General features: G+C 51.2%; 1 protein-coding gene across 1 annotated transcript in view; it reads right to left on the bottom strand.

Moving 5' to 3' along the window:
- Positions 1–9,155, bottom strand: part of LOC119976468 (zinc-binding protein A33-like) — a 99,174-nt gene extending 90,019 nt beyond the window's left edge. The window contains exons 1-2 of the mRNA XM_038817006.1: positions 8,603–9,155; positions 8,417–8,512 (exon numbers count right to left, since the gene is read on the bottom strand). Coding sequence (XP_038672934.1) covers positions 8,417–8,512; positions 8,603–9,013 — 507 coding nt within the window. The 5' untranslated portion in view covers positions 9,014–9,155. The remainder of the gene's footprint in view (positions 1–8,416; positions 8,513–8,602) is intronic.
- Positions 9,156–27,772: the final 18,617 nt, after the last annotated feature.

Raw genomic sequence — 27,772 nt, 5'->3', positions numbered from 1 at the left:
CCATTTCTCGCTTCCCGGCGGCCTCTTGAGATACTGCTTGCTACATATTGCTCTTATTCTTTGCCTTTTCTGTTCAGGAGTAGAATAAGTCTGAATTTGTGGGCGGAATTCGGCCAAAAGTACCTATTTTACTGTATTCTGGAGGAGAGCCACCTGACATGCGACTGCTCAGCACATCTCCGTCACCGGAAGTCACGTTTTCAGCATTTTTGATGATAGAGAAAACGTACAAAGTGAAATATTTTTTTTAAAAATAATTTTTATTGAGATTTTTCACAAAATATCAAAAACAGAAAATATCAACAAGTAAACAATATTAACAACAAAAAAGAAAGAAAAAAACCCCAAACCCCCCCCCCCCCCCCCCCCAAGTAACTACAAAAAGAAGAAATAGATTAGCACCCGACATATTCAATAAACACGTATACATATTTCTCCCCTCCACCGAAACAACCCCCCCCCCCCCCTCCCGGGTTGCTGCTGCTGCCGGCCTATTTTCCTACCGTTCTGCCAGGAAGTCAAGGAAAGGCTGCCACCGCCTGTAATGATCCCCTCAGGGCGAATTTCACGCTCTCCAATTTGATGAACCCTGCCATATCATTGATCCAGGCCTCCACGCTTGGGGGCCTCACATCCTTCCACTGAAGCAAAATCCTCCGCTGGGCTACTCGGGACGCAAAGGCCAGGACACCGGCCTCTTTCACCTCCTGCACTCCCGGCTCCACTGCAACTCCAAATATCGTGAGCCCCCAGCCTGGCTCGACTCTGGATCCTACCACCCTCGACACTGTGTTTGCTACCCCCTTCCAAAATACCCCAGGGCTGGGCATGCCCAGAACATATGGGCGTGGTTCGCTGGGCTCCCTGAGCACCTAGCACACCTGTCTTTGCCCCCGAAGAACCTGCTCATCCTCCTCCCGGTCATATGAGCCCTATGTCGCACCTTGAACTGTATGAGGCTAAGCCTCGCACAAGAAGAGGAGGAATTCACTCTTTCCAGTGCATCCGCCCACGTCCCCTCCTCAACCTCCTCACCCAGCTCCTCTTCCCATTTACCCTTCAGCTCCTCCACCGAGGCCTCATCTACCTCCTGCATTACGTGGTACATGTCCGAAATCCTCCCTCCTCCAACCCCCGAGAGCACCCTGTCCCGTACCCCACGTGGGGGCAACAGAGGGAACCCCTCAACTTGCCGCCTGGCAAACGCCCTAACCTGCATGTACCCAAACTTCCCCTCTAACTCACCCAGGCTTGCATACCTCCCATCTACAAACATGTCCCTCAACCTCCTAATACCTACCCTGTGCCAGCTAAGAAACCCACCATCAATGCTCCCTGGAACAAACCGGTGGTTCCCCCGTATCGGGGACTCCATCGAGCACCCCACCTCCCCCCTATGCCGTCTCCATTGTCCCCACATTTTGAGGGTAGCCGCCACCACCAGGCTCGTGGTATACCTCGTTGGAGGGAGCGGCAACGGCGCTGTTACCAGCGCCTCCAGGCTCGTTTCCACACAAGACGCCAACTCCATCCTCTTCCATGCTGCCCCTGCCCTGTCCATTACCCACTTACACACCATCGCTGCGTTGGCAGCCCAATAGCACCCACAGAGGTTGGGCAGTGCCAGCCCCCCCTTTCCCTGCCCTGCTCCAAAAACACCCTTCTCACCCTCGGAGTCCCATGCGCCCATACAAATCCTGTAATACTCCTGTTGACCCTCCTAAAAAAGGCCTTCGGGATAAGGATGGGGAGGCACTGGAACAGGAACAAAAACCTCGGGAGCACCGTCATCTTGACTGACTGCACCCTGCCAGCCAGTGACAGCGGCAACATGTCCCATCTTTTAAACTCCTCCTCCATTTGCTCCACCAGCCTAGTGAGGTTAAGTTTGTGAAGGGCCACCCAGCTCCTAGCCACCTGGACTCCCAGGTACCGAAAGCTCCTCCCTGCACCTTTCAGTGAGAGCCTACCAACCCCCTCCTCCTGATCCCCTGGGTGTACGACGAACAGCTCACTCTTACCCAGGTTGAGCTTGTACCCTGAAAAGCCCCCAAATTCCCTGTTAATCTTCATCACCTCCGGCATTCCCCCCACTGGGTCCGCCACATATAGCAACAAGTCATCTGCGTATAGTGACACTCGGTGCTCCTCCCCACCCCGCACCAGACCCCTCCAATTCCCCAGATCCCTCAACGCCATGGCCAGAGGCTCAATTGCCAACGCAAAGAGCAAAGGGGACACCCCTGTCTCGTCCCCCGGTGCAACCGAAAGTACTCCGACCTCCTCCTATTCGTGGCTGCGCTCGCCATCGGGGCCGCATATAACAGCCTCACCCAACTGACAAACCCCACCCCGAACCCAAACCTTTCCAGCACCTCCCACAAGTACCCCCACTCAACCCTATCAAAGGCCTTCTCCGCGTCTAATGCCACCACTATCTCCGCCTCCCCTTCTACCGCTGGCATCATTATAACATTCAGAAGCCTACGTATGTTGGTGTTCAGCTGCCTTCCCTTCACAAACCCCGTCTGGTCCTCATGAATGACCCCGGCACACAGTCCTCTATCCTTGTGGCCAAGATCTTCGCCAACAGCTTGGCATCCACACGGCCTATATGATTGTGGTGATATGATTTGCATACCTGTCTGCCATTGGGGCAGAACACCGGCTTACCATTGGCCCTGGTCGGTCATGTGCCTCTCGACCAATTGGTCGAGAGGCTGAGTTAACCACGCCTCCTTGCCGAGGTATAAATAGTCAAACGCCCGGCGGTCGTCCATTTTATTGTAGACAACCGCAGGGCTAAGTTCTAGTTTATTAAAGCCTAACTTTTGTAAAGCAACTCGTCTCTCGTGCAATTGATGGCACATCAATGATCCACACTGCAGGGGATCCTTGTCCCGCTTAAGGATCAAGTAAATCAGCGCCCATGACATAGTCGGGGGCAAAGCCCCCCCCTCCCTTGCCTCATTAAAGGTCCTAACCAACAGAGGGCCCAGCAGGTCTGCGTACATTTTATAAAATTCGACCAGAAACCCATCCGGCCCCGGCGCCTTCCCCGACTGCATGCTCCCTATCCCTTTAACCAGCTCCTCCAGCTCAATCGGCGCCCCCAGCCCCTCCACCTGCCCCTCCTCCACCTTCGGAAATCTCAGACTGTCCAAAAGGCGCCCCATTCGCGCCCCCCCCCCCACCCTCCACTGGGGGTTCAGACCGGTACAATTCCCCATAAAAGTCCCTAAAGATCCCATTAACGTCTAACCCCCTCCACACCACATTCCCTCCCCTATCCTTCACTCCACCAATCTCCCTGGCCGCGTCCCGCTTAGGAAGCTGATGCGCCAGCATCCTACTCGCCTTCTCCCCATATTCGTACACCGCTCCCTGTGCCTTCCTCCACTGAGCTTCCGCCTTTCTGGTGGTCAGTAAGTCAAACTTGGCCTGAAGATTACGCCACTCCCCCAGCAATCCCTCCTCTGGAGCTTCTGCGTATCTCCTGTCCACCCTCACCATCTCCCCCACCAACCTCTCCCTATGGGCTCGGATGGAAATCAACTCCCCTCTAGTCACCGCCTTCAATGCCTCCCAAACCGTCCCCACTCGGACCTCCCCATTATCATTGGCCTCTAGGTACCTCTTGATACACCCCCGAACCCACCCGCCCACCTCCTCATCCGCCAGCAGCCCCACCTCCAAGCGCCAGAGCGGGCGCTCGTCCCTCTCCTCCCCCAGCTCAAGGTCCACCCAGGGGCATGATCCGAACAAAGTGAAATATTAATCACGTTTCTATAACTGAGAAAGGGAAAACTTGGAAATTCAAAGGCAGAGAATGGAAAGCCCCATGTCCTGAAAAAGGTTCACAGTCTGATAACAGATTAGTTACCGGGATATCACAAATCACAGGAGAAGAGAAACATTTAGCCTGTCCACTTGCTGTTTTACCCTGGCACTGCTGGTGCCACCCAGGCACTGGCACCCTGGCACTGCCACCTGGGTGCCAGCCTGGCACTGCCAAGGTGGTACTGCCAAGTTGGTACTGCCAAACAAACATTTTTTGTGTGGGTGCGATCGGGCCGAGGATGCCCTGTGGGGAGGGGGGGGCGTTGGGAAGGGTTTGGGGGTCGCTTGGGGGCCTTCGAGCAAGGGAGCTCCGGTGAGCAGAGCTCCTCAGTGTACAAAATGGAGCTACATTGGGCTTCGACCACGCATTCCTCGTTGAGGCCCCTTATCAAATGCGAATCGCCGGGAAACACGCGCTCGCTATGGGATTTATTTGTATGTAGTAAAATCGCGCCCAAAGTTTGTAGAACAAAGACAAAGGTCGAAATAATCTAGAACTCAATGTTCAACTCTGTGATAACTTTTTTTTTTTAAATTTAGATTAACCAATTATTTTTTCCAATTAAGGGGCAATTTAGCGTGGCCAATCCACCTACTCTGCACATTTTTGGGTTGTGGGGGCGAAACCCACGCAGACACGGGGAGAATGTGCAAATTCCACACGGACAGTGACCCAGAGCCGGGATCGAACCTGGGACCTCAGCGCCGTGAGGCGGTTGTGCTAACCACTAGGCCACCGTGCTGCCCTTACTCTGTGATAACTGATCCCACAATCCACCGAGAATCCTGCTCTCCTCTACTGGCACCTTGAATATCTCTGATTTTAGTCACTCCCCCATTGGGAGCTGGACCTTCAGCTGCCGAGATGCTGAGCTCTGGAATTCCCTCCCTGATCCTCTCCGTCTCTCCCTCTCTCTTTCTTCCTCAATCACTCTCTCTAAACTCCACCTCCGTTATCCGGGTTAATATTTCCTTATGAGAGAAGAGAGAGAGAACAGTACAGCACAGAACAGGCCCTTCGGCCCTCGATGTTGTGCCGAACAATGATCACCCTACTTAAACCCACGTAACCCAACAATCCCCCCATTAACCTTACACTACAGGCAATTTAGCATGGCCAATCCACCTAACCCGCACATCTTTGGACTGTGGGAGGAAACCGGAGCACCCGGAGGAAACCCACGCACACACGGGGAGGACGTGCAGACTCCACACAGACAGTGACCCAGCCGGGAATCGAACCTGGGACCCTGGAGCTGTGAAGCATTGATGCTAACCACCATGCTACCGTGAGGCCCCGTGAGGGACCTCAGCGCCGTGAGGCGGTTGTGCTAACCACTAGGCCACCGTGCTGCCCTTACTCTGTGATAACTGATCCCACAATCCACCGAGAATCCTGCTCTCCTCTACTGGCACCTTGAATATCTCTGATTTTAGTCACTCCCCCATTGGGAGCTGGACCTTCAGCTGCCGAGATGCTGAGCTCTGGAATTCCCTCCCTGATCCTCTCCGTCTTTCTGTCTCTCTTTCTTCCTCAATCACTCTCTCTAAACTCCACCTCCGTTATCCGGGTTAATATTTCCTTATGTGTCTCTGTGTCAATTTCGGCTTATTAACGCTCCTGTGAACCTCCATCAGACTTTATATTACATTAAAGGCGCTATATAAATACAAGTCTTGAGCAGATGAGATTTCACACGGAAGTGGAAAGTGATGGATTTTGGAAGGAAGATTGTGGAGAGTCAAATAAACAGGAACTGAGCATCAGTCCAGCTCACAGACACAGAGGCCGGGATTCTCCCCTACCCGATGGGGCGGGGGTCCCAGGGTAGTGGAGTGGCGCCAACGACTGTTGTGGTTGTTAAGGACACGGAACCAGTTTATATTATAGAATAAAAATAGAACCCGTTCCCCCTTTAACGTCTGACGTTCTCGGGTTGCTCAGGCTCCATGCAGAGACATGGATGACCCACTCCTTGGATACATGGACCGTGCGGTTCTCTCAGGGTCAGTCGGAAGGTCACAGATACTAACAGCGAACATCAGGCAAGTGATCACCTCCAGCCTGGGAACCAGGCTGTATTATTTACCTGACATCTTGTCATTTGTACAATATTGTAGAACAGTTACAGAAAATCTAACACTGTTTAATCACGGACATTAAGATAGTTATTATAAAGCAGTTGTGTGTGAATTATAAATGGAAATGTTGGCGTCCGAAGAACAATCCTTTATCCTGGGGCAGCACGGTAGCATGGTGGTTAGCATAAATGCTTCACAGCTCCAGGGTCCCAGGTTCGATTCCCGGCTGGGTCACTGTCTGTGTGGAGTCTGCACGTCCTCCCCCTGTGTGCGTGGGTTTCCTCCGGGTGCTCCGGTTTCCTCCCACAGTCCAAAGATGTGCGGGTTAGGTGGATTGCCATGCTAAATTGCCCGTAGTGTCCTAATAAATGTAAGGTTAAGGGGGGGGTTGTTGGGTTACGGGTATAGGGTGGATATGTGGGTTTGAGTAGGGTGATCATGGCTCGGCACAACATTGAGGGCCGAAGGGCCTGTTCTGTGCTGTACTGTTCTATGTTCTAAAGTTGTGACAACAACCAATAAATAAATCCATTAGCACACTTTACTGAGTTATTTTATCAAACTGCAGAGTTTCAGTAAACAACATGTCCTACCTTCTCTTCCGACAAGCTGCCTCCTGAAAGAAATGAATGAGGAACAGTGAGGATGACAGTAACAGATTTCAGGAGGAGTTAGACAGGCTGGTGAAATGAGCAGACTCCGAGCAGATGAGATTTGACACGGAAGTGGAAAGTGATGGATTTTGGAAGGAAGATTGTGGAGAGTCAAATAAACAGGAACTGAGCATCAGTCCCGCTCACAGACACAGAGGCCGGGATTCTCCCCTACCCGATGGGGCGGGGGTCCCAGCGTAGTGGAGTGGCGCCAACGACTCCGGCGTCTGGCCTCCCCAAAGGTGCGGAATTTTCCGCACCTTTAGGGGCTAGGCTCGCGCCGGAGTGTTTGGCGCCATGCCGACTGGCGCTAAAACCGGCGCCAATGGCTTTTGACGGCGCCGCCTGGCGTCGGGGCTGGCCGAAAGGCCTTCGTCGGTTCGCGCATGCGCCGGTGCTTCAGCGGCCGCTGACATCACCACCGGCGCATGCGCGGTAGGGGGTTCTCTTCCGCCTCCGCCATGGTGGAGGCCGTGGCGGCGGCGGAAGAAAAAGAGTGCTCCCACGGTGGCCTGGCCCGTGATTGGGGGCCACCGATCGGCGGGCGGGCCAGTGCAGGGGGGGCACTCTTTTTCTCCTGCCTGATTGCGGGCCAGGCCACCGTGGGGGCACATCCTCACCCTGATCGCCCCGCGCCTTCCCCAGGACCCCGGGGGCCCAATCCCGCCGCCACCAGAGGTGGTTGAAACCACGTCAGCGGGATTGGCCTCTCAGCGGCGGGACTTCGGCCGAACGCGGACCGGAGAATCGCTGTGGGGGGCACGTCGATCGGCACGGCGTGATTCCCGCCCCCCAATTCCCGGGTGCCGGACAATTCCGGCCACGGCTGGGGCGGGACTTACTCCGGCCCCGGGCGATTCGCCCAGAGACTCTCACACACCGTACCAGACACACCCACACACTCACAACATGAAACTGGAACTGGATTACAATGGGAGTTCCAGGAGAAAATTAAACTTGGGGAACATGGAAATAATCGCAAAGCAAGTGTGAAGAAGATCAGGAAAACTCATTCTCAGGAGGTTACAGGTATTCCCGGGAATCTGAAACAATTTCAGTTTAATTATTTTTCTATTCTGTCAGTAAATTCTATATTTATTTCACAGTTATCATCAGTTGCTTTGTGACTGTGATGTTTCACTGAACTGACCCGCAATATATTCCCTCACCTTCAGAAATATCAGCTCGTCTTTTTGCTCCATCTGTTTCTGCAACTGAGAACATAGAACAGTACAGCACAGAACAAGCCCTTCGGCCCTCGATGTTGTGCCAAGCAATGATCACCCTACTCAAACCCACGTATCCACCCTATACCCGTAACCCAACAACCCCCCTAACCTTACTTTTTAGGACACTACGGGCAATTTAGCATGGCCAATCCACCTAACCCGCACATCTTTGGACTGTGGGAAGAAACCGGAGCACCCGGAGGAAACCCATGCACACACGGGGAGGACATGCAGACTCCGCACAGACAGTGACCCAGCCGGGAACCGAACCTGGGACCCTGGAGCTGTGAAGCATTTATGCTAACCACCATGCTACCCTGCTGCCCACATCTTGGAGAGTTTCTCCTCAATAGAATTTAAATTCTCCTGAATCTCTCGTTTGTTTTTCTCCATTGGTCCTAGAATCCTCTCCTCTTCTTCCCCGAGATCTCAGAGTAAACGCTGCTCTTTCTCAGTGAGAATCTGGTGCATTTTACAGAACTCGGATGTGATGTGGGTCTGCAGACTGCTCGACTGTTCCTACCAAATGAAATGTGAAACCTAATTAATGTCCCGCGATAAAGGGAAAAAAACTAACCGAGATCCCAGAAAATCAGCACAGGGAGACCTTACCCTAACTTCAGAAATCTTCCTTTTCTGTATCAGTTCCGTTTGTAGAACCGCCGATTTCTTCTCTGTGAGAGAATTTAAGGAGGATTTCACCCGACCCTGGGATTGGGAGAGAAAATCACAGAATGAAAATGTTGGAGCAGGAAAATGTGATAAAACTATCAGTTTATGAAATATTTTTTCTTTTACTTTGAGTATTTCAGCAGATTTTTTAATCGGCACAAAGTTGTGAGATTTGTGTTCCTGCGAATCTCTGCAAATCAGACAGATCAATTTCTTGTCAGTTTCACAAAACAGCTTCAGTTCTTCCTGATGTTTCTCACAGTGAAGTTTACTTTCCTTGTCTTTCGGATTCAGCTTTAATTTTCGAGCTTTCTCGGCCAGATTCCCCAAGGCCCGATTTATCCTGAGGTTTCTTTCCGGAAACTCCTCTCTACATTCCGGGCAGGAGTTTATCTCCTTCTTTTCCCAACACTGGGAGATACAGGAGCGGCAGAAGTTGTGTCCACAACCCAGTGTTACCGGATCAGTGAAGAAATCGAGACAAATGGGACAAATTGCCTCCTCGGCCAAACTCTGGACCTGTGGTCTGGAAGCCATGTTCACACTCAGCACTTCCTGATTCAAACCGGTTTTAATTTAGATGTTACTGATTCCTGAACACCTTCAATTACGCGATTTCCTGATGAGGTTCACTACAATACTTCGATAATTCTTACTAAAAACTATTTACTGTCCTGGTGACTGTCCCACGGACAGAAATAAAACCGTACTCTGTTGAAGGACAACTCGATTTAACACAGGGAGTGCGGATTGAACCCTGGCTGCCAGGTTAAGGTCCATGGGGTGTTGGCAGTGTAGGAGGAAGGAGTTGGAGGGTGGGGACTGATATTACATTGCCCTCTGCCCCAGCCCGAACTTGCTGCCGAATACAGAGCCTCTGGTGAAACACGGGCTAAGATCCAGATTCAGAAACTGAATCGTGTTCATGATTGCAGCCACTCAGCCTTAAACACAAAGAGACGGAAAAGTCACGGAGTCATTCTCGATGATAGATACAGAGAAGATCTTTTCAGGGATTGGGCCTGTGAGGTTCAAATTTATTTGCAAGGACGTCTTGCATTCATATAGCGCCTTTCACAACCTCTGCACGCCCCAGATGTGTTAAAGGCCACAAAGTATTTCCAGTGTGGAGATACTGTTGTCAGAGCAACATAGAGTTATTACTGCACAGAGAGAGGCCCTTCGGTCTATCAGGTCCACACTATCCATCAAGCACCTATCTATTCTAATCCCATTTTTCCAACACTTGGTCCGTGGCCTTGCGTGCTTTGGCATTTCTCGCGCTCATCTAAATGCTGCTTAAATGTTTTGAGGGTTAGCTGGGGCGGGGCCGGTCAGGAGGGAACAAGAGGTGGGAGATAATCCGGCGCCAGCTAGCTGGGCGGACTAGCTCATGGAAGCTCAGTGGGGGGGGGGGTGTGCATATGTTTGGTTTATTAAAGGGTTTGGGTTACAGAGTGTTGTTACTTGGGGAGGGGAGGGGATTAAATGTTCTGCTGACGAGGGAGGGGTTTGGGCTAAGGGACAGAGAGGAGGTTGGGGGCGGAGGCTGCCTGGGGGCGGACCGGTGGAGGCGCAGAGCATGGGCTGGAGGCGGACCCAAAAAAGGGGATGGCTCATCGGCCAAGGGGGGGGTAATGAGCCCCCCAACTAGGCTGATCATCTGGAATGTTCGAGGATCAAATGGGACAGTCAAGAGGGCACGTGTGTTTGCGCATCTTAGGGTACTGAAGGCAGACGTGGTAATGTTGCAGGAGACGCACCTCAGAGTAACTGACCAGATTAGGTTGAGGAAAGGCTGGGTCAGTCAGGTCTTTCACTCGGGACTAAACTCAAAGACGAGAGGGGTTGTGATCCTGATCAATAAGTGGGTGGTGTTTGAGGCGGGTAGAATAGTCTCGGACGTGGAAGGTCGGTACATTATGGTCAGTGGGAAACTGGAGGGGGTGCAGGTGGTATTAGTTAATGCGTATGCGCCAAATTGGGATGATGTGGAGTTTGTAAAGAGGATGCTGGGGAAGATACCGGAAATGGACTCTCACAGGTTGGTCATTGGAGGGGACTTCAACACAGTTATTGACCCTGGTGTTTTTTGAAACCTCACCATTAGTCTTAGAATTCCCCCAATACCAAAAAGGGCCAACATTCTAAGTGGTGAACAGGGATTTTCACTCCCTGACTCCGATGCAGGCTTCGGTGGGTGCTATTCAGGTCAAACTATATTTTCAAGTTATGTCCCGGTATAACCCATACATTCACCAAAGATTCAATCTACTTACCACTTAGTAGCATCGATGTCCTGGGTCCTGCATTGCTAAGTAAGTAAAGTAGACTTTAGGAATAACCACTTTTCAGGTTAAGTTAAGTTATTTTATTGTTATATTTTTGTCATTTAAAAGCTGCAAACACTTTCTTTACAGAAAGGTAAAAAGATCTTGCTTCTGGATCCTGCTGGTTGGTTGGAGGGACCTTCAGGCCCACCTTGACAATCAATCTTCTTTAAAGTCTGGTCGTCTTGGGATGTGTTCGCTGGTTAGCTCTGTTGCTGTGTCTTGTTGATCCATACTGAGCTATAAGAGCTAACTCTGCTAGCTATCTCAGCTGACTCTGACTCCTGTTTAAATTCTAGTCTTCCTTAGATGTATAGCTGTTTAAGTTCGGCTGCTCGTCTTGTCTTTCCCATGACCGAGCTGTGAATGTTGAATATGCTTCTCTCCTCTCTGAGTTCTCCTCCCCTTGCCGATTGCTTCTGGTTCTGCTCCCTTGGTTTATATTCTCTTTCTAACAATTACTAAGTTTTTATTACCTTAGAGTCAATTAACTTATTTCCACTTTGATTGTTAAAAAGTATCTTTGACCTAAACATTCTAATGCAACTAATTATTCATTTTGGGCATAACCTCACCTCTCAGATCTGATTACATTGTCCTTTGTGATGTTCAAAAAATGCTTTGGTTTCAATAGGTGTTACTTTTAATTTCTGTCATTTGAATAGTTTAATTTTCCAATTGTCCCCAGCTCATAACTTTGCCTTTGATTTTGACTTTAAATTATGTTTCTCATAGACAGGTTGCCTCCAATTTTCTTTAATTTACTTAATGTTAGTAGAATTCACACTTAGAATTGACACCAAATTCAACTGAACATCATCCATCCTTTCCAGCTGTTTACTAAGATATGGGCAGCAGGGTAGCATTGTGGTTAGCACAACTGCTTCACAGCTCCAGGGTCCCAGGTTCCATTCCAGCTTGGGTCACTGTCTGTGCGGAGTCTGCACATCCTCCCCGTGTGTGCGGGGGTTTCCTCCGGGTGCTCCGGTTTCCTCCCACAGTCCAAAGATGTGCAGGTTAGGTGGATTGGCCATGATAAATTGCCCTTAGTGTTGGGTGGGGTTACTGGGTTATGGGGATAGGGTGGAGGTGTTGACCTTGGTTACAGTGCTCTTTCCAAGGGCCGGTGCAGGCTCGATAGGCCGAATGGCCTCCTTCTGCACTGTAAATTCTATGATAATTCTCTGATAATTTCAATGAAGGTGTGAAATCTTTGCTTTTTGCTGTATGCTAAAATTTCACTTGGTTATGACTTGAAAGACATGCCTGTTTTAAACATTCGTCACTTAATTCAATTGAAACTCTCATCCATGCTTTTCCAGATGCTTCCTAAGATAGTTACATTCAATAAAGATGTGAGCCATTGTTTTAGCTTAATACATGAATCCTATGTGTTTGCTAAACCTGTTTGTGAGAAATAATCTGCATTTTATAATCCTGCTCTTTGCAGCTGCTATTAACCTTTTGTGGGATCTTTCCCTGTATTCTCTCAGGTTTCTCTCAGACCAGATATTACCAGACTTTCATGTTTCAAATGACACATTTTTCTGCATTTTCAAGAACACTGGCTTGGACCAGTCAAGCTCAAAAACGGGCAGGGTTCCAGCAATGGCAAAGGAACTAAAAGGGTTCATGGAGCAGATGGGGGGAGTGGGTGGATCCATGGAGATTTGGGCAGCCCAGGATGAAGGAGTTCTCCTTCTATTCACATGTGCATAAAGTGTTCTCCCGGATTGATTTCTTTATTTTGAGCAGCGCCTTACTGGCAGGGGTGGTGGACACGGGGTACTCGGCGATCACAATCTCAGACCATCCTCCGCACTGGGTTGACCTGCAAGTTAGTAAAGACAGTAACCAGCACCCGTGATGGTGGTCAGATGTAGTATTTTTGGCTGATGAAGGGATGTGCGAGTGGCTGAGGAAATGTATTCAGAGCTACCTGCAGGTCAACCACACAGTGGAAATTTCAGCAGCGGTGGTCTGGGAAGCACTGAAGGCGGTGGTCAAAGGGGAGCTGATCTCGATACGGGCCCATAGGGAGAAGGTGGACAGGGCAGAGATGGACCGACTGGTAAAGGAGATATTACAGATCAATAGGAGATATGCAGATACCCCAGAGGCAGGGCATTTAAGGAAACGGCGGAGGCTATAGGCAGAGTTCGGCTTGTTAACCACAGGGAGGGCAGCGGAGCAGCTGAGAAAGGCGAGGGGGTGATCTTCGAGCATGGAGAGAGGCCAGCAGAATGCATGCACAGCAGCTTAGAAAGAGGGAGGCAGCCAGGGAGATAGGGAAAGTAAATGACAGAGATGGGAACCTGGTGGGAGATTCAACAGGGGTGAATAAGGCATTTAGGGATTTCTACAGTCGGCTGTACAGATCGGAACCCCCTACGGGGCTGGAGGGGATGAGGCACTTCTTGGAGGGGCTGAATATCCCGAAGGTGGACGGGGAGTTGGTAGAAGGGCTGGGGGCCCCGATCGGGTTGGAAGAGATAGTGGAGGGTCTGAAGGCCATGCAGTCGGGTAAAGCCCCGGGGCCGAACAGGTACCCAGTGGAGTTTTATAAAACGCTCTCTGGGATATTGGGGACGGTGTTGATGAGGATGTTCAATGAGGCAAGGGAAAGAGGGGTGCTGCCCCCGACAATGTCACAGGCCACGATTTTGCTGATCCTGAAGCGGGACAAGAACCCGGAGCTGTGTGGGTCCGACAGGCCTATATCCCTGTTGAATATGGACGCCAAATTGCTGGCCAAAATTTTGTCCTCCAGGATTGAGGATTGTGTTCCGGACGTTATTGGGGAGGACCAGATGGGGTTTGTTAAGGGTAGGCAGTTGGTGGCCAATGTAAGAAGGTTGCTAAACGTGATCATGATGCTCCCGGAAGGTTGGGAGGTGGAGGTAGTGGTCGTAATGGATGCAGAAAAGGCTTTTGGTCGAGTAGAATGGGAATATCTGTGGGAGGTACTGAGGGGGTTCGGATTTGGGCAGGGCTTTATTGACTGGGTCAGGTTGCTGTATCAGGCTCCTGTGGCAAGCGTACAGATGAATAGGACAACATTGGACTATTTTAGACTGCATTGGGGGATGAGACAAGGATGTTCGCGCTAGCTATACAGCTGTTGGCAATTGCTCTGAGAGCCTCAAGGGGCTGGTCCTGGGGGGGAGAGCACAGTCTCGCTCTATGCAGACGACCTGCTTCTGTATGTATCGGACCCAATAGAGGGTATGGAAGAAATCATGAGGATTCTCAGGGAATTTGGCCGGTTTTCGGGGTATAAGCTACACATGGGGAAAAGTGAGATGTTTGCGGTCCAGGCGAGGGGACAGGAGAGGCGATTGGGGGAGCTGCCGTTTAGTAGGGAAAGCTTTAGGTACCTAGGCATTCAAGTGGCGCGGGAATGGGACCGGCTGCACAAGTTAAATCTGGCCCGACTAGTAGACCAACAGAACGACAATTTTCGGAGATGGGATGCGCTTCCGTTGTCACTGGCTGGGAGGGTGCAGACGGTGAAGATGACGGTCCTCCCGAGATTCCTGTTTGTATTTCAGTGTCTCCCCATCTTTATTTCGCGGTCCGTTTTTAAACGGGTCAACAATGTAATCACTGACTTCGTCTGGGCGGGCAAGACCCCGCGAGTAAGGAAGGGAATGCTTGAGCGGAGTTGGGGAGAGGGTGGGCTGGCGCTGCCAAATTTTAGTAACTGTTACTAGGCGGTGAATATAGCCATGATCAGGAAGCGGGTGGTGGGGAGGGGTCGGCATGGGAGCAAATGGAGGCGGCACCAGTCTGGGGGCGTTGGTAACTGCGCCTCTGCCGTTCCTGCCGGCACGGTACTCCACTAGCCCCGTGGTGGGGGCGGCCCTGAGAGTCTGGGGGCAATGGAGGAGATATGTGGGAGCAGTGGGGGCATCGGTCTGGTCCCCGATCTGTAACGATCACCGGTTTGCCCTGGGAAGTATGGATGGGGGGTTCCGGATATGGCGGAGAGCAGGGATTGAGACGATGGGGGATATGTTTATAGAGGGGAGCTTTCCGAGTATGAGGGCGCTGGAGGAGAAGTTTGGGCTGGCTAGGAGAACCAAATTCAGGTGTCTGCAGGTGCGGGACTTCCTACGTAAACAGGTGTCAACCTTCCCACCCCTGACACTAAGGTGGATTCAGGACAGGGTAGTTTCCAGAGGGTGGGTAGGAGAAGGGAGCGTCTCTGACATTTACACGGAATTTATGGGGTCAGAGGAGACGCAGACCGAGGAGCTGAAGCACAAATGGGAGGAGGGGCTGGGAGGAGTGATAGAGGATGGTCTATGGGCGGATGCGTTGAGTAGAGTCCACGCGCTCACAACATGTGCCAGGCTCAGCCTGATACAATTCAAGGTCGTTCACCGGACTCACATGACAGTGGCCCAGATGAGCAGATTCTTTGGGGTGGAACACAGGTGTGCAAAGTGTGCGGGAGGACCAGCGAACCATGTCCACATGTTCTGGGCATGTCCGAAGCTTAGGGGCTTCTGGCAGGGATTTGCAGATGTCATGTCCACCGTGTTAAAAACAAGGGTGGCGCTGAGTCCAGAGGTGGCGATTTTCGGGGTGTCGGAGGATCCGGGAATCCAGGAGGGGAAAGAGGCAGACGTTCTGGCCTTTGCTTCCCTGGTAGCCCGGAGACGGATACTATTAGCTTGGAGGGACTCAAAGCCCCCGAAGTCGGAATAGGTCAGTAAGATAGGACACAACTAATGGGCATTCATGATACACACAGAGGTGACACTACCACAGGGGGGCATTACACCAACCCATATATAAAGGACACAGCACACATGATCTTCCTCTTTCCAGTGGAGACACTCAGGTGAGTAGATACACAGGGTTGATTCAATATCACACCCACCACATGGATTGTAGCGGACTGGTTTGTCAGTCTGAGTAGCTATAGAAGGATTAACAATAGTGGCGAACCCGAGTGAGAGAATTATAAATAGTTTCATAAACGTGTTGAAGCCAACGACAACGGGGAGGTGCAAGTTGGGGTGGTTTGGGCAGCGCTGAAGGCAGTAGTCAGAGGGGAGCTGATATCCATTTGGGCGCACAGGGAGAGGGCGGAGAGGGCCAAGAGGGAGAGGCTGGTGGAGGAAATGGTAAAGGTGGATAGGAGGTATGAGGATGTCCCGGAGGAGGGGCTTTTGAGGAAGTGGCGCAATCTCCAAGCGGAGTTTGATATACTGACCACCCGGAAGGCGGAGGCGCAGTGGAGGAGGGCGCAGGGGGCGGTGTATGAGTATGGGGAGAAGGCAAGTTGGATGCTGGCCCACCAGCTCCGGAAACGGGAGGCAGCGAGAGAGACAGGAGGAGTCACGGATGCAGGAGGGAACTTGGTGCGGGGTGGCAAGGACATCAATGGGGTGTTCAGATCCTTTTATGAGGGGCTGTACCGGGCGGTGCCCACTAGTGAGGCAGGCGGGATGGACCGCTTTCTGGATAGGCTGGAGTTCCCAAGAGTGGAGGATGAGCGTGTGAAGGGTCTGGGGGCCCCAATCGAGTTGGAAGAGCTGATGGAGGCGATGGGAAGTATGCAGACAGGGTAAGCGCCGGGGCCTGACGGGTTCCCGGTGGAATTTTACAAGAAGTTTTCAGACCTGCTGGGCCCGCTGCTTGTGAGGACCCTGAATGAGGCAAAGGAGGGGGGGGCTCTGCCCCCAACGATGTTCAGGGCAATTATCTCTTTGATCCTGAAGCAGGACAAAGACCCCCTTCAGTGTGGGTCTTACAGGCCGATTTCGCTCCTTAATGTGGATGTCAAGTTGTTGGCAAAGGTACTGTCCAGAAGGGTGGATGCTGTGGTCCCGATGGCAATCCATGAGGACCAAACGGGTTTTGTAAAGGGGAGGCAACTGAATGTCAACGTACGGCGGCTCCTTAATGTTATGATGATGGCGCCGGTGGCTGGGGAGGCAGAAATAGTAGCATCGATGGATGCGGAGAAAGCTTTTGATAGGGTGGAGTGGAGTTACCTGTGGGAAGTGTGGAGGAGGTTTGGGTTTGGTGAGGGATTCATCAGCTGGTTGAGGTTGTTCTACAGCTCCCTAGTGGCGAGTGTGGTGACGAACGGGAGGAGGTCGGAGGACTTTCGGCTTTCCAGGGGGACGAGGCAGGGGTGCCTCTTGTCTCCCCTGCTCTTCGCATTAGCGATTGAGCCCCTAGCCATGGCGCTGAGGGATTCGAAGAACTGGAGGGGGATTGTGCGGGTGGGGGGGGAGGGGGGGGGGGGTGGGAACACTGGCTGTCGTTGTATGCATATGATCTACAGTTGTACATTGCAGATCCGGCTGAGGGGTTGCCAGAGGTGTTGAAGATACTTGAGGTTTTCGGGTTACAAGCTCAATGTGGGGAAAAGTGAGCTGATGGTCCTGCACCTGGGGGATCAGGAGAGGGAGATAGGGGAACTCCTGTTGAGGAGGGCGGACAGGAGCTTTAGATATCTTGGGGTCCAGATAGCTAGGACCTGGGGGGGCCATGCACAGGCTTAACTTCAGGAGGTGGGACACGCTGCCGCTCTCATTGGCGGGCAGAGTCCAGTCGATTAAGATGACGGTGCTCCCGAGGTTTTTGTTTCTTTTCCAGTGCCTCCCCATATTGATCCCGAAGGCTTTTTCAAAAGGGTGAATAAGTCTATTCTCGGGTTCATGTGGGCGTGGAAGGCCCCGAGAGTAAGGAGGGTATTCCTGGAGCGAAGAAGGGAGGTAGGAGGTTTGGCGTTGCCCAACCTGTGTGGGTATTACTGGGCGGCGAATGTTGCAATGATTCGCAGGTGGTTGATGGAGGGGGAGGGTGCCGCATGGAAGAGATTGAAGGTGGTGTCCTGTGTGGGCACGAGTCTGGAGGTTTTGGTGACGGCCCCACTTCCACTCCCCCCGGCAAGGTACGCCACGAGTCCGGTAGTGGTGGCGTCCCTCAAAATCTGGGGGTAGTGGAGGCGGCATAGGGGGGCAGTGAGGGCCTCAGTCTGGGCCCCGATACGGGGCAATCACCGGTTCGCAGCGGAGAGAATGGATGGAGGATTTGGGAGTTGGCACAGGGCAGGCATCAGACGGATGGGGAACCTCTTCCTTGATGGGAAGTTTGCAACTCTAGAGGAGCTGGAACCTCTCCCCTGGGAACGCTTTCAAGTATATGCAGATCAGGGCATTTGTTAAGCGGCAGGTGGCGGAGTTCCCGCTGCTGCCGCCTAGGGGGTGCAGGATAGGGTGCTCTCGGGGACGTGGGTCAGTGAGGGGAAGATCTCGGCAATTTATCAGTTGATGCAGGAGGGGGAGAAGGCCTCGGTCGAGGAGCTTAAAGCGAAGTGGGAGGAAGAGCTAGGGGAAGAGATTGGGGATGGAACGTGGTCAGACGCCCTGGAAAGGGTGAACTCGTCCTCTTCTTGCACACGGCTAAGCTTAATTCAGCTGAAGGTGCTGCATAGGGCGCACATGACAGGGACCAGGATGAGCCAGTTCTTTGGAGGGGAAGACAGGTGCGGGAGGTGTTCGGGAGGCCCGGCGAACCACACCCACATGTTTTGGGCATGTCCGGCTCTGGAGGGGTTTTGGAAGGGGGTGGCGGGGACTTTGTCCGAAGTGGTCGGTTGTAGGCTGGTGGCTCGCGATCTTTGGGGTAGCATCGGAGCCGGGAGTGCAGGAGGCGAGAGAGGCCGGTGTTCTGGCCTTTGCGTCTCTAGTAGCCCGGCGCAGGATTCTGTTACAGTGTCACGCGGCCCCCGAGTTCGGAGGCCTGGATTAACGACATGGCTGGGTTCATCAAGCTGGAGAAGGTCAAGTTTGCCCTGAGGGGGTCGGTTCAGGGGTTCTTTCGGCGGTGTGTTGCATGTTTTGCTATGGGTGTAAAACGCGTTTATTGGAGTGTATTAACACGCCTCCGTTTAAAGGCCGTGTGCTTAACACTACTAGGCTCTGTATATGTATTTTCAGCTCAGGAGTCGCCAGATGCCGTATAGACACCTCACAAATATTCCAAGGTCAGGTTCAAAGTAATAAAACGATACACCGATTAGTAAGTTCCAAACGATCAATATTTATTATACAATTATAATAAATACGCATGCACACGCTAAGGGACTAAGCTATGAATAAACTAAGCAATCAGAATACTTAACTAAACAGGAACAGGCAAGGTCAGGGAGCGAGGCCTTCGTTCCGGTCTTGGTCTGCAACCTTCAGAGAGCATGCTGGTCACTGGGGGTCTAGTGGGCCTGGTTCGCGTAGCGAGCGTCGTATTGGCACTTACGGTTCGGCGGCTGGTGCTCAACGGCTGGAGTCAGGATACAGGTTCAAGTTCTTGGTCAGAGCCGGAGCACGAAACAACAGACAGGACCATGTGTGGGGGTCTACTTTTATAGGGGTCCCCAATGTCCTTGCCTTTTCCTGGGCGGGCTTTACCTTCAGGTATTGATTGGATCGCTCCCAATCGATATCTTATGAATTCCTCCAATGTGAGGGTCTCTCTTGATGGCGGGGGCGGTTTCTATAGTGGATACTTCTGGTGCCGCTCTGTCTGGACATCCACTTAAAGTATCTTATTCAAACCCAAATGTTGCCATTGTGTGTCCCTAGATCTGGACTGCCTCATTAGTATGTAAAGCGTTCTGCCATTATCACCTTTGGTTTGAGATCTTCCACCTGGCCAGAAACTAGTTTTGCTGCTTGCAAAATGCTAATGAGTGTTTGCAGGCTGCTGCCTTGGCTAAACTGTTTTTCCCTGCAGTCTTAGCGATTCTCCATTTTGTTTAGTTCAGTGTCCATTTTAGGTGGCTACAGTGGCTACATTCCCTCCTTGTGATCCTCACAATCAAAATATTGTGAAAGATCACCTATGTACGTTGCCTCGAGTGCATCTGGGTTGCCTTCTTTGTGTTCCCTGACCTCGGCAAGCTCCTGAGCGTCTACTCTGTCCTTAACTATGGGAAGAAAAATGTTTTAACTGACATCTCTTCTTGGCGCTATGTCAAAGGGGACATGCATTACCAAAAACTGGGAACCTCTACCTATCACAACTATCCTTATCTTACCTTAAACATTTCATTACAGACTAAACCTCATCCATTCATACCACATCACATAACATTTCCTGACTCGGCAGTCGAGTTCAGGACAATATAATACATGGGTATATTTTATTTTATTCACACAGTGCTTTATTATTCATTGAGGGGCTGGGGGGATTGGTGGAAACCGAAGATAGGAGATTGAACTCCATAGACGGTTGAGGGGCAGGAACGGGAGGCTCTCCTTTTCCATTTCCTCAACCTGAGGGTCTGTACGAGTATGACGAGGATCGAAATCACTAGCAGTGATTCAATCACGTATGACATGGAGTACCATGTCATAAATTTTGTGCACCAGGTCTGAACCTCACTGATCAGAGCTGAGCACTGGGGGGTTGCTGTGAGTGAAACATTTACATAAAACATAGACATAGAACAGTACAGCACAGAACAGGCCCTTCGGCCCTCAATGTTGTGCCGAGCCATGATCACCCTACTCAAACCCACGTATCCACCCTATACCCGTAACCCAACAACCCCCCCCTTAACCTTACTTTTATTAGGACACTACGGGCAATTTAGCATGGCCAATCCACCTAACCCGCACATCTTTGGACTGTGGGAGGAAACCGGAGCACCCGGAGGAAACCCACGCACACAGGGGGAGGACGTGCAGACTCCACACAGACAGTGACCCAGCCGGGAATCGAACCTGGGACCCTGGAGCTGTGAAGCATTTATGCTAACCACCATGCTACCCTGCTGCCCCTACGGCGGGGGTTGTGGGGGAAACGTGTCTTGCTTCCACACAAACAAATATAACATTTAAAAGCAATAAGTAGGCTTCCATCATCTTCTCTTCGTTCTCCTTCTTTTCTTCCTCCTGTATGGCCGATCCTTGCTGTGATCTCTGTTTCATCCTTCGAAAGCTGTGGGATCAAGCACAGTATCTGTCAATACAGCTTAATATCCGTACTTGTTAGTGTATCTGTCTTTCAATTCCAATTGACCCCTTAAAAATGACTGGCCAAGTCACACCCTGTGACTCCCCTCATTTTTTTTTCAAAAGCGAATTTAATGAACACAATACACCTAACAACTTTCCTCCTGCGAGCCGTCTCGCAGGCGTTGCTCATTTACCATCCGAATGTTCCTGGATGTAAATAGCATGTGGGATGGCGGCCTAAGGGCTGCCTAACGAAAAATGAAAACAAATTGGAAACAAAAGGTCGAATGGGTTGCGTATGGGCCGCTATGGGTACGATTTGAATGGGATCCCCGGGTAGGGCGTGCTGTGCCGTACCCGAGCTTGGCTGACCAAAGTGGGTTCTCAGACAGGGCGGGTCCTCAGTGCCATTTCTCCACTGCCTGAGTAACCTGGAGTAAACGGGCAAGAATGTGTTTACCATGGATTTGCAGCCTCTGTTCGCCGAATAGAGGGGCACCTAAAAACAATGGAGGAGCCAAGATGCTCCTTCTGAAAAATGAGCTGGGCTTCAGACATTTTAGACGATACGGTGAGCTGCTCACCATAGAAAGTTCTCAGAGGTTTCGGCAGACAAACTAAAGTGCGTGCGAGGTGGTCGCAATCCTTACAACTGAAAAGATCTCCAATCAAACGGTTGGTTTGCGAACCGAAGTTCTCAAAGGTATTTGCGGACAAGCTAACGGGTGTGTGAGGTGGTCACAATCTTTTCAGCTGAAAAGATCTGCAATCAATCTCTTAACATATTAACAAACAAACATAAACTGACAAACAAACATGCGTGCAGGTTCCATCAGAAAGGAGATCGCTTCCCTCAAGCGGTTCCTATTTTACATCATCTGGACACCTCACTTTTCCTCTGTCTCTGTGAACAGGGTCACAAAGGGGTTGCCGTATCGGGATTCAGACACCGTGTCGTCCTGCTCTCCCGGATCCCACACCCTTGTGTGGATCAGGCATGATATCTTTGAATTGTGTGACCGGGGGTCACGTTCGTCATTGCGGACAAGTCGGTACGAATTGTCCCTGTGCCAGAGTGTTGGGTCCAAAAGTGAATGGGTATTGTCGGGGTCGTCGGGGTCGGGTGGTGGGTCTGGGTTTTTAATGTAAGTGACTTCCATGGGGTCACTGTAGTCGGGGTCATTGTCGCTGCAATGTGGGCTGTAGTGTGGTGTGCTGTGGCTGTCCTCAGAGGCAGTGTCTGTATCGCTGTCTCTGCCGCGGCAGCTTGTGGGCGTTTCGGGGCGTGGTCTGTCATGGTCAGTGGGCGGAGTCGTGGGCGAGTCCGATGAAGAACTGGTCTGTGAGGGGGATGGTGGAAACGTGTCTCTAGTGGGTGGGGTGAGGTGTTCTGCTGCGTCTAGCAGGACATGGTGTGCATGGTTGGCCTGTGTTCCATATGCCTTTAACTGGTTGATATGGAACCACGCGGTCTTACCATTAGGATATTTTATCCTATAAACTGAGGGGCTAATTTTATCCGAAATTGAGTATGGGCCGGAATATTTTGGTGCCAAAAAACTGCTGGGGTTGTATACAGATAGCATTACCTGTTGCCCAACCTGGAATTCTGTGGGGTGTACGGTCTTATTAAAGCAAGCTGTGCTTTGTCTACGGCGTTTCCCTAGCTGAACTGCGGCTGCAATCTGTGCAGACCTCACAGTCTCAACCAGGTCTTTAACTGTCTTTTCGTGTGTGAGGGCCGTCACTTCGGGGCTAGTCATGTCCAGTCCTAAAAGGAATTCTGTACCTTTCATAGGGCGTCCGGTCATGAGTGTGTGTGGTGTGTATCCTGTGGAAGTTGAAACTGTATTTCTGATGAACATGAGTGCAAATGGGAGCACTGAATCCCATGTGGAGTTGTTCTCTTGAACCATTTTTCGAAGCGTGGATTTTAGGGTCCGATTCATGCGCTCTACAATCCCGCTGGACTGTGGGTGATACGCAATATGAAAATTTTGTTTTATGCCAAATATTGTCAGGACGTTCTTCATGACCCGTCCTGTGAAGTGAGATCCCTGGTCCGAATCAATGCTTCGGGGTAAACCCCATCTCGTGAAGATGTGGTGGGTCAGGATCTTTGCAGCTGTCTTAGCTGTATTCGTTCTAGAGGGGAATGCCTCTACCCATTTGGTAAAGGTATCGATGACCACCAGAACGTATTTATAGCCATTCCTACAAGGGGGCAATGGTCCTATAAAGTCGATCTGGAGGTTTGTCCAGGGGCCATTAACTGGTCGAGTATGCCGAAGTTGTGCCTTTTTAGAATACCTCTCCGGGTTATTCTGGCCGCAAATAAGGCAATTCTCGATGTAGTGACCTACATCTGTCCTTAGGTTAGGCCACCAACAGAGCTGCCTGAGGTGCCTCGTGGTTGCGTCGATCCCTTGATGCCCGTGTCCATCATGGAACAAAGCAATCATTTCATTCCTGTCCTGCTGCGGAACCACATAAAGCTGATCCTTTATGATCACACCCTCATGTGTGGTCAGTGCGTGTCTGAATTTGTCATACTGTGGCACAAAGTTGCCTTTGAAAATCTCCCTGAGATCCTCATCCTGCTTCTGTGCCTCTACTAAATCCTTAATATTGGTCTGTGAGACTTGAACTGTGCTCACAGGGGCGCTAGCTGGTGCGCTAGCTGGGGGTGTCCACAAGTGTCCTCGCCTGGAACCTGCCTTAGCCAGTGCGTCGGCTTTTACATTCCCAGGGGGGGATGACCTATGGTGGCTTCTTACTTTGATAATGCCGAAGGTCCTGTCCTTCGCTTTTTCTAAAATGTGTTGGAGTAAAGGGGCTGATGGAAGGGGTTTCCCATCTGCGGAGACGAAACCTCGTGTCCTCCACAGGGGCAGAAAATCTGTTAAACTATTACAGACATATAGACTGTCCGAATATATGTCCGCTGGGCTGGGGAAAGAATCGGGGTGGTCCACTATATAAGCTATGGCCGCGAGCTCTGCTGCCTGCGCGCCTAAGTGTCCTGGTAATTTTAAAGCTATCTCTTCGAGAGCGCGCCCCTGCGCGTCCTCGACATAGATGCCGCATCCTGTGATACGCTCACCTTCTAAAACCGTGGATGAACCGTCTACGTATATCCGTAGTGGTCCACACGTGTCTGTGGGTTGGGGGCTTTGTTTGGGGTTCCCTATCTTCCTGGGGGGTGTCTTCGCTATAAAGGGTCCTGTGTTATGTAAGGGGGCTACAATTTCACATTCATGGGGCTGTCCTGGGTATTGGAGGTTGTCGGCTAAAAATGTGTGTGTGCGGGTCCGTTTTACTGTAATGTCCCGTCCTTGTAAGAGTAGTGTCCACCTAGCTGCCCTAATCTGGCTAACTGAACCGTCCTTCAGTCGACCGTCTAGGAGTAACTGTGTGGGGGTGTGCTCGGTCAAAATGGTGGTGGGGTTGAGTCCGGTAATGTAGGAAAAATATTGTACTGCCCAGAAGACAGCAAGGAGGTGCCTCTCGCAGGCTGAAAATCCTTGTTCAACTGGGTCTAACAGTCGGGAGGCATAAGCCACTGGTCTTAGCTGCTCGTGCCGTTCCTGAAGTAACACGGCCGAGAGGGTCAGATCTGTGCTCGCTACCTCTATTGCATAGGGGGAAAGTTGGTCTGGGACTTGTAGCGCGGGTGCTGCGCTAAGGGCTCTCTTTAACTCTTCCACAGCCTCTGTATGCTGCGGAAGCCATTCCCAGGGGACTCCTTTCTTAAGGAGGTCTGAGAGTGGGGCGGCTTTTGTCGCGAATCCGTCGATGTGGTTCCGACAATAACCAACCAGTCCTAAGAACGACCGGAGGGCTGAAACATTCTGGGGAAGGGGTAATTTGACAATCGAATCAATTCTTTTGAATTCGATCTCGCGTTTGCCGTGTGTGATGACTGTTCCCAAATACATCACTTTGTTTTCCAAAATCTGGGCCTTTCTTGGGTTAACTTTACATCCAATCTCGGTTAAAAGTTCCAGGAGTTCGGCCAGAAGCGTAATGTGCTCTGCCTTTGTGTCTGTCTGCAGTAGTAGGTCGTCCACATACTGTACCAGACATTCGGGGCGGGAAAATTTTTCTAAGCCATTCGCCAGCTGTCGGTGGAAAATGGAGGGGGAATTGTGGAATCCTTGTGGAAGGCATGTCCACGTATACTGTTGAGCTTTAAAAGTGAAGGCAAATTTGTACTGGCACGCCTTTGCCAATGGGATTGACCAGAAGCCATTGCTAATGTCCAAAACCGTGAAATATTTGGAGTTGAGTCCCTGTTTGAGCATGGTCTCGGGACTTGTTGCTACCGTGGGGGCTACTGCTGGGGTTACTTTATTGAGTTCCCGATAATCAATGGTCAGACGCCATGATCCGTCGGGCTTTCTCACTGGCCAAATAGGGGCATTATTGGTCGAGGCTACTGTTCTAAGCACACCTTGCTCCAATAAGCTACCTTTCACTTTCTCTATTTCTCCCTCTGCTTCTAGGGGAAATCTATATTGTTTTTGTGGTCGGGGGTCAGGTCCGGTAACGTGAATTTGTCCAGCCATTCTGCCGCAGTCATGCCGGTGACTGGCAAATGCTGTCCTGTGTTTATTTAATACTGCCTCAACTAGTCAAGTCAAATGAGTATTCTCCCACTGCGCTAATCCGATTAGCGTAGTCTCCTACTGTGAGAGTAGCGGGTGCTCTGTCCGATCTTGCCATTCGCCAGACACACTGGTTCACTGGGTCAAACGACAGGCTATGTGCGTTCATAAAATCTATCCCTCGGATGTGTTCTGCTGTCCGGGGAAGATTTACTAGAACAACGGGGTGTTTGGTGGAAATGTTCCCTAGCTGGATTGCTACGGGTGCTGTGATATGTCCCTGCTGCGAGTGTCCTGTGAACCCGCTAAGTGTGATGGTGGAGGTGGTCGGCCACGTGTCTGCTTGTGCCGTGGTGGTGGAGTTAATTGTGGTGCGGGAGCCTCCTGTGTCCCAAAGTAACTCTATGGGCTTCCCTCTTAACTTTGCCGTGACTACCGGTCTTCCTGATGGATCCCATAGTGTGTCACAGACCCAAGTGGGGGAGCCCGAACACCGTCAGTCCGTTCCGTCCACATTGGTCTGTCCTGACTGGATCCCTATACTATGGATTGGTTTTGTTTTATTGCGATTCAGAGTGCCTGTCTGCTGGCCTCTCTGTGATCTCTGGGGTGCGTTACATTCCTTAGCCCAATGTCCTAACTGGCCACAGTTGTAGCATTCCTGCGACTTCTGTGGAGGACTGCTCTTTCCTTCATTCACCCATGCGGGGTTTTGGTGCGCTCTCACTGCCTGTATGTCTGCTGCAGCCAGAGCCTCTTCTGGGGATTTCACTTTACCTCTGCCCTGAACTGATTGCTCCCAAGCGCGGGACAATCTTTTCAGGACCCACTTCTCATTATGGGCCTCCTCTGAGGGGTCATAGCTGTTGCAAGCGCTCTGTCCTGCTTCTGTTGCATGAGAAATTATGGTGCGTGTCCATTTAACCATATTTTCACGGTTCAAATGGGCTCTATTTAAATCGCCAAATACTGCGTTAAAATGGATCCACAGCCTTCCGGCGAATGCTGTGGGGTGCTCGGATTTCTTCTGCCGGCACTTATTAAGTCCTTCTACGGGGTCACCTCGATTATACCCTATGGCATCTAAAATGGAGGTGTGCATTTCCTCTAGGGTGCCTCCGCCAACGTTCTGTGGGTCGGGGAGGGCTGCTACAACCGATTGGCCCAAACTCAGAACTGTGAGTTTAACCTGCTCTCTCTCGTCCAGGCCGTACATGGTAGCCTGTTGCTTTACCTTTGCGAAAAACTGGTGGGGGTCTGCGGTGGGGAGAAACAGAGTGATCTTCTCACACGCGTCCCTTAGTTGGGTTACAGTTAAGGGGGTGGTGTAAGTTATATCGGGTGCGCCGTCTATGGTCGCTTTTCTCTGGGTGGTGACTGGATTCATTGGAATGGTAACGAGCTGATCTGTGGGGGGTTGGGGTGCTTGCCTTTTCTGCTGCGCTGCTGGCGCACATGTTCCCTGAACATAACGCTGCGCTGTCTCACTTAACTCTTTCCAGTCTGGGGCATTCTCCTCATCTAACTGCGTTCCAAAGGTGCTTTGAAACCCATTTTGCACCGAAAGCAGCGATTGCAGCTCTGCAATCTGCTTCCTGCATTTCGCGTGGTCTACAGTACTTTGTCTTTGTTCTGTGGTGGCAGCATGGAGTGCTCTCAAAGCTGCTTTAAGGTCAGAGCATTGCCTCTGCAAAGCCTCTACCTGCTTCTCTGATTCTTCTCTTATCAGGACGGCACGTTGCACGTCCTGATAGGCCTTTTCGTACTGGGTCTGGGAACTGCTGAGATGGGCTAGACAAGACTGATGTGCCCTCTTGGCATCATCCACCTCTCTACCTTTCTCTGCCAACTTCCCTCTAAGTTCCATATTTTCCTTTTCGATGTCCCTGACATCCACTTTACTCATTCTATTTCTTTCTTCTAATTCTGCCCGGAGCGTCTGAACGACCTCCTCTGTGCCTCGCAATTGTGCCAAACAGGACACAATCGCCATCGGCTTACGTGCTTTACTCATGTTTTTCTTGTGAATTTGAGAGAGGTTCTCCCACCAAGTATGTCCTAAACTTCCGGGACCTGTCTCCTCATTCAAACAAAACTCTTTCCAAAGGGGCCATCCCTTTCCTTGCAGATATTTGCGGAGTTCCAGCTCCCACACGGGACACTGACCTACCCGGCTACTGCTGGTCGCTGCGACCACAAACCGTTCTGGGTTCATGAGGCGTTCCATTGCCTGCATGGCCATTTTTCTGACTCACTTTAAATTTAGGAACAGGGGGTGTTGAGGTTATGTCTCACGAAACGGGTAAGGCTTACGCTATGTTCCGTTCACAAAACTACCGAAAGTTTGTCGCAACAAAAATGCTTTCAGGTTTTCCT

Source organism: Scyliorhinus canicula, chromosome 13 (genome assembly GCF_902713615.1).
Source record: "Scyliorhinus canicula chromosome 13, sScyCan1.1, whole genome shotgun sequence".
In the NCBI taxonomy this organism is placed as follows: Eukaryota; Metazoa; Chordata; class Chondrichthyes; order Carcharhiniformes; family Scyliorhinidae; genus Scyliorhinus; species Scyliorhinus canicula.
Note: the sequence above shows the minus strand (reverse complement) of the source record. Positions and strands in the feature narration are given on the sequence as shown.